General features: G+C 41.0%; 1 protein-coding gene across 1 annotated transcript; it reads left to right on the top strand.

The window, feature by feature from the left end:
• The first annotated feature begins 176 nt into the window (after nucleotides 1–176).
• RMI2 (RecQ mediated genome instability 2) lies at nucleotides 177–5,524 on the top strand. Its single transcript, XM_027839435.1, has 2 exons — nucleotides 177–495; nucleotides 3,835–5,524. The coding sequence occupies exons 1-2, from the start codon at nucleotides 180–182 to the stop codon at nucleotides 3,981–3,983; spliced, it is 465 nt and encodes a 154-aa protein (XP_027695236.1). The 5' UTR covers nucleotides 177–179; the 3' UTR covers nucleotides 3,984–5,524.
• Nucleotides 5,525–8,636: the final 3,112 nt, after the last annotated feature.

Below are 8,636 nucleotides of genomic sequence, written 5' to 3'. Positions count from 1 at the left end.
GCAAGCCCTCCATTCATTCAATAACCCAGACCGCGAGCCCCCGCAGACCCCGCCTTCTCCGCCCAAGACCGCCTCCCGGCCCTCTCCATTGGCGGTCTCCGCCCACGCGCTCCTGATTGGTGGAGCCGCACTCCATTAGCGCCGTACGTCAAAGCTGGCGGGAGAGTGTGGTTGGAGCCATGGCGTCTGACGCTCTCTTTGCCGGCTCGGGCCGGGGCCCGGGCCCGAGCCCCTCAGTGCGGCTCCCCACGGCGCCCCCGCTGAAGCTGCTGGCCGGGCAGCTGCGGCGCTTTGCCGTAGGCGGGCCCGGGGCCTGGCAGCTGGTCCGGGAGCCGGAGGGCCGAGCTCCGCTGGAGCTGGCGGCCGTGTGGATGCAGGGCCGAGTGGTGGAAGCGGCGGAGTGGGGCGGCTGGGCGCGGCTGCGGGACCCGAGCGGCTCTTTCACCGTGCGGGGCCTGGAGCGCGTTCCCCAGGGGAAGCCCTGCCTGGCTCCAGGTAACCGCCCCGCCCCTCTGGCCCCGCCCCCTTCTCGGCGGTGGTCACGCCTCCATTTAGTCCCGCCCCTAATCAACATTGATCACGCCCCCTATGGCCCCGCCCCCAGCCTGACCTTCCGCGGTCCCCGGTGTGCGCTAGACTTGGCCACGTGGAGCCAAGGATTGAGCCAAAGACCTGCGTTAGGAAGGCTTCAGTTCAGGTGCAGCGTTCTATACTTACTTGCTGTGTGGCCCCGGGCAAGTCACTTAACCTCTCTGAACCTCAGGTTCCTCTTCTGCAAAATTAAGGAATTGGGCTCAATAACCTTTAAGATGGCCCATTACAATGCCAAATTTATAAATCTATAAACGGATCTCCAAGTTCTGGAGCCGGTGTTAAGGAGGGCTGGGTTTTAACCTTGGCTTGAAGCTTTCTATGTTGTGTTGGCCTCTGCTAATCACCTAACCTCTCTGAGGCTTAGTTTCCTTATCAATAAAATGAGAGTGAGTGGACTCAGTGACCGTTAAGACCCTTTCCCGGGCCAAATTTATGAACCTGGGTCCATGCATCTGGATGCATGCTTTGGAGTAAAGTGCAGGGACTGGAATGAGGGAAGCCTGGATTTTAATGTACCCCTTGGTCTTGGGCAAGTTGTGAGGTTCTACAAGATCATATAGGCAAAAGCACTTGTCTAACATGTTGGTTGCAATTGTTCTTATAAGGTGGAAGGGAACTTAAGCGTCTTCCTATGATGTGGTGGAAATAATGCTCCATCTGAATCCAAGAGGAACTCAGTTCAAATCCCACATCTGTCAGGGTGTGACCCTGGGGGACTTCTAAGGTCCTTTCCAATTCTTCATCTATGATTCTGTGACTTGTTGGGCCTCAGTTTCCTTCCAGCTCTAAATCAATGAGCCCCTTTATTTCACTAATGAGAAAGGCCCAGAAGGGAAATAATTTATATTCAAAGAGGAAAGAGATGGAACTAGAACTCTGTTCTCTTGAACCTCCCTCCCCTCTGTCCAGGCCATTCATAGGATTAAAAGATTTAAAACTAAAAAGACTTTCTTTTTTTAATGGACAGAGGTACATAAATATGAAATCATTTTACTTCCTAAAAGCTAAACCTATTTTATACAAATTCTACCAGGACAGATTGACAGTAAACAGATTGTGTATCATTCGTCATTGGAGAAATTCAGTGATTGAATCTAAACTAACAACAAACCAACTTTTCAGTTATGTGATTGATTTTTAATAGTTAATACACTTAAGGCCACTCTTTATAGAATAAAAGAATTTTTTTTCAAGATTTATTTTTGTTTTCTAAGTACTTGGTTTTTCTCTAATATACTCTTAAAATAACCCATGGGAATCAGGATTTCATCAGCAAACAGATAAAGTGAAAAACAAACCAAAAATAATCAAAGAAACATTAATCTTCAAAATAACACCCTTGTAATAACACCTTGCAACTGCATAGCATAAATGGCTTGATTAAAAGGGTACAAATTTTGACCATCCTCTTTGCTTTCCTTGGAGCCTCAGATGTTTTTTGGGTTTGTATGCAATCTATCTTAGAGTTACTGCTCTTGATTGCTTATAAATAACTACTCTTGCCCCCAAAGCCAGGGGAGCTTATAGTCATACTCAATCTCCAGCAATTCTCCAGGGAATTCCATTTGGGCTCTTTCTCCCTTATTTAGAAACTTGCTGCTTGCCAGTTGTTCGGGTCTATCTATTTTTGAGACAGCCAGGTATTGAAGTGGATGGAGTTTCAGTCCTTGAGTTAGGAAGACTCACCGTCATGAGTTCAAATCTGGCCCCAAGCACTTATTATCAGTGTGACCTTGAGCTAGTCACTTAACCCAGTTTGCTTCAGTTTCCCCATCAGTAAAATAAGCTGGAGCAAGAAATGTCAAACCCCTCCAGTATCTTTGCCAAGAAAACCCCAAATAGGGTCACAAAGAGTCAGACATGACTGGGGGAAAAAGAAAGACTCAATAACAACCTTTTGTTTGCATCACTTTTTCCCTGGGGCAACCTTCTTCTCCTGAGAGTGCCCAAGGCCCCTATCAAAGCCTCTGCTTTTTAACAGCTTGATAGCTGTCAGTTGAGAGCTTCTCTCTCTGTCTTCCTGTTTGACTTCTCTCTTCTCTGGGTCATCAATCATTCTACTTCACAACTCCAAATCATGCAAAAAGTACGGCAGATGTAGATTTAGAATTTTTGAACGCCTCTTGGGAGACTAGGGTGTTATGGCCTAAGTGGAGAACCTACCACCTGTGGTAGGGTCAAGAAAAGAGAACCTAAGACTGAATCTACCTGGATTTTTTTGATCATAGCCTTAGGGACAAGAATATAAATCAGTCCTGGAGGATGGAGATAATGTGATAAAACAAAAAACAAAAACAGAAGCTCTATGGCATGTATCAAGGCCTGGCAGCTTGCCTGTCCTTCATGCTGTTTGGGGTTTTTTACACAATTGAGTTTTGTGTGGTTTAGATCAGCCAAGTTTTGCTTTCAAGGAGGACCACTTCTCTGAGGAATTGGGAAGAGGGTAGTGGTTAATATGTCATTAGATCATTAATATGGCAGACTGCCCTCTTGTTGATTTATTTTAGTTTGCCCAGTGAGTGGTCTGGGATTAAGTGGAAGGTGGCAGGATATCAGTTTTGTGCAATCTGGACCAGAATGGTGCTGCCTGCCAAGCTTTTTTTGGCATTGTCAAAGGAAAATTGGATTTGCTCTCTGTGGATCCGTCAGGGAAGTTTACCCTACGCCCTGCAAAGATGAAGATTGTCCCATCTGCAGAGACCACGGGTTGGTTCTTCTCTTCTAAGGCTATTCCACGGCTGTCAGTAAAGGAGCATTATATTAGATGACATGGATTTTCTTCTACTTTCATAAGATCCCATCTAATTCTAATGTATACCTTAATAGTCAAAGTCTTTTTCATCATAGCATGTCATTATTTGCATGAGGATTGACTATTAGGGTTTTGTTTTTAATTTGGAACTAAAGATACTGACATTGTCCAGCTGCGTTTTCTTCCTAGGCTCCTCTACACCCACCTCCTTCCTAATAATAATAATAGCCAGCATTTGTATACTGCTTTTAGGTTTGCAAGTGCTTTACATATCTTATATTACTTCATTGCTTTGATTACCCTCTGCTTTGGAATTTTGATCTCTACTATTTCTTCATCTTTTTTTTCTATGTCTAGTGCTAAGTATTTACTTTGTCGATCTAGGGTAGTTACATTCTTTGAAGAATCAGAACCTTGTTTGCTTCAAAATTTAATTGATTTATTTGGTAACTATATTTACTTTTTTTTTTGGTTTTTTTTGGTCCTAGGAAAATATGTGATGGTGATGGGAGTCATTCAGACCTGCAACCCTGAACCTTGTCTTCAAGCTGTGAAGATGACAGATCTTTCTGAAAACCCTATACATGAAAGCATGTGGGAACTGGAAGTAGAAGATTTGTACAGGAATATTCCCTAAGTGCATTTTAATATGTAGTTTAAGCGAACTGGAATTATGAGTGTATTTTGGTACTTACACCTTTTGCATCTCCTGGGCCTGATTGGATTGGCTAGTTTGTGTTTCTCGAAAGTTCCCTAGAGCACTTGGGGTGAATAGGCTAGATATAGATAACTGGTTTACAGACACAGTGAGAATTTAGGACATTTTCATTCTGTGGCTATTTCAGCATATTCAACGCCAGGAGAAGCATCCATTCCCCCTGCTGAGAATGCTGTTGCTGATGGAAAGCAGATGTTTGCTGTGCTTTTTTGTTTTTGTTTTATTTTAAAAGCACACGAAAACCTCACACTGCATTTCCCAAATATTACAAGTGATGGTATTTTTCCATTACTGCAGAGACCCTGTTTTAGAATGCAGAATTTGAATCCCAGTCATTGGCTATGGTGATTAAAGTGTGGTTATGGTCAGGAAAACAGACTGTGTAAAAGGAATGACATCATGGCTCCGTTTATTCTCCATCAACGACTTCCAGATCCAGTTTGCAAGTCAAACGACATTTTTATAACTGCAGGGCACAAACGGCTGTCTGCAAAATACAGCTGTCTTTCCTCTTCAAACACCACTGGACCACTGAGCTTTCCCTTAGATAGGGGCGGTTGCTTCCTTCACTTGGATACTGTTGAAATGCTTGATGAAAGATGCTATAAAGAAGAGAGCTAACATCGAGATAGATATGTGTATGTGTTCAGGACTCAACTGAATTGTAGATGCTTCTTCATAGCTATGGACAGGAATTCTTGCGGGAACATCCTACTCCCTCTGCTTCTTATTCCATAAAAGAACAACAGTGTGGTTTTTATCTTGTAAATGTTGAGTTGTGTGTTTGTGTATTCATTCTCATACCTCATTTTTTCTTTCCTTTTTAAAATAAATTTTTACCAGGGCCTTTTGTTTTCACATTGCCTAATTTCCCCTCTACATCTGCTCTCCTTCCCTTCTCCCAGGGATCCATTCATTTATTTAATTTTCTTCTTTTAATTGTAAGCTCCAAGGGGATAGGAATTGTATTTTATACATAATGTAAAGGAATGGATGAATGAAAAAGCATTTAAATGTTTAAAAATGTGCCAAGTACTGTGATAAGTGCTGAAGATATCAATAAAAATATTGAGATAGTCCCTGTTCTTAAGGAGCTCCCATTTTAATTAAGGGAGATAACATGTAAAAGAATTTGGATGTGAAGCATGTGGAAAGACTCAAAAGTCCTCAGAGTTAAAGGGTAGTTTGTATATACGTTTTGACTTTGAATGAATGGGTGAATGGCAAGCACCTTTGGTCCTTAGGTTATGTTATAGAAGTAGATGCAGGTGACAGTAATGGGGGATATGGGGGTGTAGAGGCAGAGCAGATGGTGGGAAGGTCTGGTGGTCCATGAATGTTGACTCCCATCTCATCCAAGTCTTGTGAGCAAACATGAAGTCCTAGTCAAGACGGAAGGCAAGGAGGGAAAATAGCTGTCTGGAATGGGTTCTGGCATGGAGTTAGCCCAGAGAGGGAGAAAGGAGAGAAGGAATGGAGGAGGGGGAGGGTACAGTGTTAATGCTTTTTAAAAAAAATTAAAATTATTGTGACTTGTATTTTAAAGCTTAAGAGTTCTATTTTGTGGATCGGGAGACTGAAGAGCATCTACTTTATGCTTTGTGTTTTTTCGGTTTTAAGTTTGAAGACCTTTTAAAGTAAGATATGTATTTACATTTACCATTTGTCCTTAATCCCATCAGAATCTCTTAATGATGCTGTCTTTGGCATTAGTTCTACAGGACTGTGTTATAAGTGAGACAGTGTTATTACAAAATCTTTCTGGCATTTCCAGTAGTAAGCCCTTTGGATAAAGTTCATGTTGGGACCGGCCTTATATGCCAGGTCCCTTTCTATAGAGAGTAGTACTTGGATCCAGCCTGCCAATCAAGAAACTGGCTTTGGTTCCAGGTAGCAATACAAACTATAACATTTTGTTACTCAAATATAGCATATTTGGGCTAACCTGTTCTTACTTAATTCATGTAAATAATTTATTCACTTATGCAACAAGCATTCACCTTAGAAAACTGTTAATTGATCTATTGGTATTGTCTGGTTGGAGAGGAGGGGCTGGAGAAAGCAGAACATTGTGTGTATATCTGTTAGTTCAGATTTCATGCTATTCAGTGCTTGAAGCCTCAGCATAAATTGAACTATTGTGGTTTTCTGTGTATTAATAACTCTCACTGTTTTTGACTGGTGCTTCCTCCTATTGCAATAGTCAAATGAAAATGCAATTCCGGTATTTTGGTTTCATAGTGCCAAATCAGAGACAGTTTAGCATTCAGTGCCAGGCAAGGGTGAGCTTATGTGCTAAGGTAGAAAAGCTTCCCTTTTAAAATTAGATCTCCTCTAAGAACTGAGAATATGGAACTTAAGCCGTGACTTCACTTTCCTTGGAACTATTTTGCATAAGAAAAATAAATAAAATCCTAATATAGGTTTCTGAAAGGCTGATTTTGGATCACTGAGTTCCCGACTTCATTCTGCTGCAGTTTTATAAGCTGAGGTTTGACCACAAAATGCTTATGTATCTGGTAAAGTAGGAGGGGGGAAGAAATGACTACATATATTAGTATTTTTAGGGGTAGGCTAGTATACTGTATTTGTAATACAAATGTCTTTTCCAGCTTCTTCTCTTTTTATTCTTTAAGTCATATAGTAGCAGTCCAGGAAAGGCAAACACAGAATGAAGTGTTTCAGATATTGACTACATGGTTCTGAGATTTATCAGGCCACCAAATGTGTGAGGGCAAGTTATTGCTAAACCTCTAGGCAGTGGTCCAAATGTAGGGAACAGATGTTTATTTGTAGGAATATGGGGGAAAAAAAAAAGACCACACTTGGAGTCATACATTTTGGAGCCAGATTGTAGAGTCCTTTGCTTAGAGTAGGACACACCAGTTGAAATACAACAGTTAGATGGAAATATTTAGCCAGAAGACTAATGCTATTCTTGCATGGGGCTCAAAGTAACTTTTAAAGATAATACCTCAGTCTGTGATTTCATCAGACTCTCATTGCAGGTAGACCCCTCAGTACCACAGCTGAGGGTCGGGGTAGGATTAGATGAATAAAATCATCATCATAGCTAACTTTCCGAGGATGAACCTCTTTGAACTTAGCTTAGGTGCCAGACGTGCAATCTTTCATCAGGCTCTATGAAAAACACATTTAACTAATAACAAACTTTGGCCTAGGACACCTAGTGTATTCATTGAGCCTGGTGGTCCTAGGCGTGCTTGCTGCTGTGATTTTTAAGTTCAGTCACTGAAATGCTTTGGGAGAGAAAATTTTTAAAAGATGAAGGGGGGAAATGGAAGACAAAACAATAGGATTTATGTGTTTGGGGAAGAATCAGGAATTACATGGCCTTTTGAGAAGACTCACATGTTTTGGATTTAACCTATGAGAATTATTCAAACATTTCATTTTTAAAAGTTGCTAATGTAGGGGAAAGAAGAGGGATATTTTGGAAATGAGGGTGATATTTTAAAAAGCTATCCCTAAAAATTTTGAATTTGAAAAAAAAAGTTGCTAATGCTTTTATTTTAAAGTTGCTGATGTTTTCTTATGTGATAGTGCAATTATTTTGGTTTTGAAAGGGTGTCTAGATGCCTTAGGGCTTTTCTGTGGATTAGTGGTTTGAGCATTTAATCTTCTGTTGGCCTGTGCAGGAAAACTCATGGCTTTATTAACTTAGATGTTCATGCCACCTGCTGGTCAGTCTTTGGTATGTAGCCTGTAGTTATGTATAATACATAATGGAATTGCATAAAACTAAATTAAAAAAGCAGTAGAAAATTCTCTAATAAAATGTACATGAAGAGTTATAGAATGCTTCTACAATTACCCCTGGTGACAGCTGTTTTGCATATTATAGATAAGCAGGGGTGGGGAGTGGAGCCAAGTGTAAGAGATCTTTACTAAACGTTTCTAGGTTCCTTGATGAAATAGAAGTAAGGATGATTGTGAAATGTAAGAAAGAAGCGAAGAATGGAAAAGATGCAAGGAAGAAGAAACCATTCACTGGTTGATCCATCTGGCTTTCATTTTTTAATTTTTAAGCCATTGATTTCCATAGCAAAATCAAATATTTTATAGAGGAGATGAAAAATTATTTTTACAAGTGTTTTGAAGCAAGTGCTACCTAATTGATTATCCGGTGGGACCAGGAATTGAGGAAAGCTTACCTTATCATTAAATTACTATTAAATACTCTATTGTTGTTTAGTCATTTTCAGTTGTGTCTGACTCTTAGTGACCCCTGTTTGGGGGGTTTTCTTGGCAAAGATACTGGAGTGGTTTGCCATTTCCTTCTCCACTTCACTTTACAGATGAGGAAACTGAGGCTCACAGGGTTAAGTGACTTGCCCAGGGTCACACAGCTAGTAAGTATCTGAGGCTAGATTTGAACTCATGAAGATGAGTCTTCCTGATTCTAAGTCCCATGTTCTCTTACACCAAGTCCTTTTCTATAGAAGGTAGAATTTGAGTCAAAGTCATCTATTAAGAAATTCTCTTTAGTTTGAGATAGCAATGCAGCCTTAAATGTTTTGCTAGGCAGGTGTAGCAAATCCAGCATGATTT

Source organism: Vombatus ursinus, unplaced genomic scaffold, assembly GCF_900497805.2.
Source record: "Vombatus ursinus unplaced genomic scaffold, bare-nosed wombat genome assembly UNPS02014832.1, whole genome shotgun sequence".
In the NCBI taxonomy this organism is placed as follows: Eukaryota; Metazoa; Chordata; class Mammalia; order Diprotodontia; family Vombatidae; genus Vombatus; species Vombatus ursinus.
This window is presented reverse-complemented; position numbering and strand designations above follow the sequence as displayed.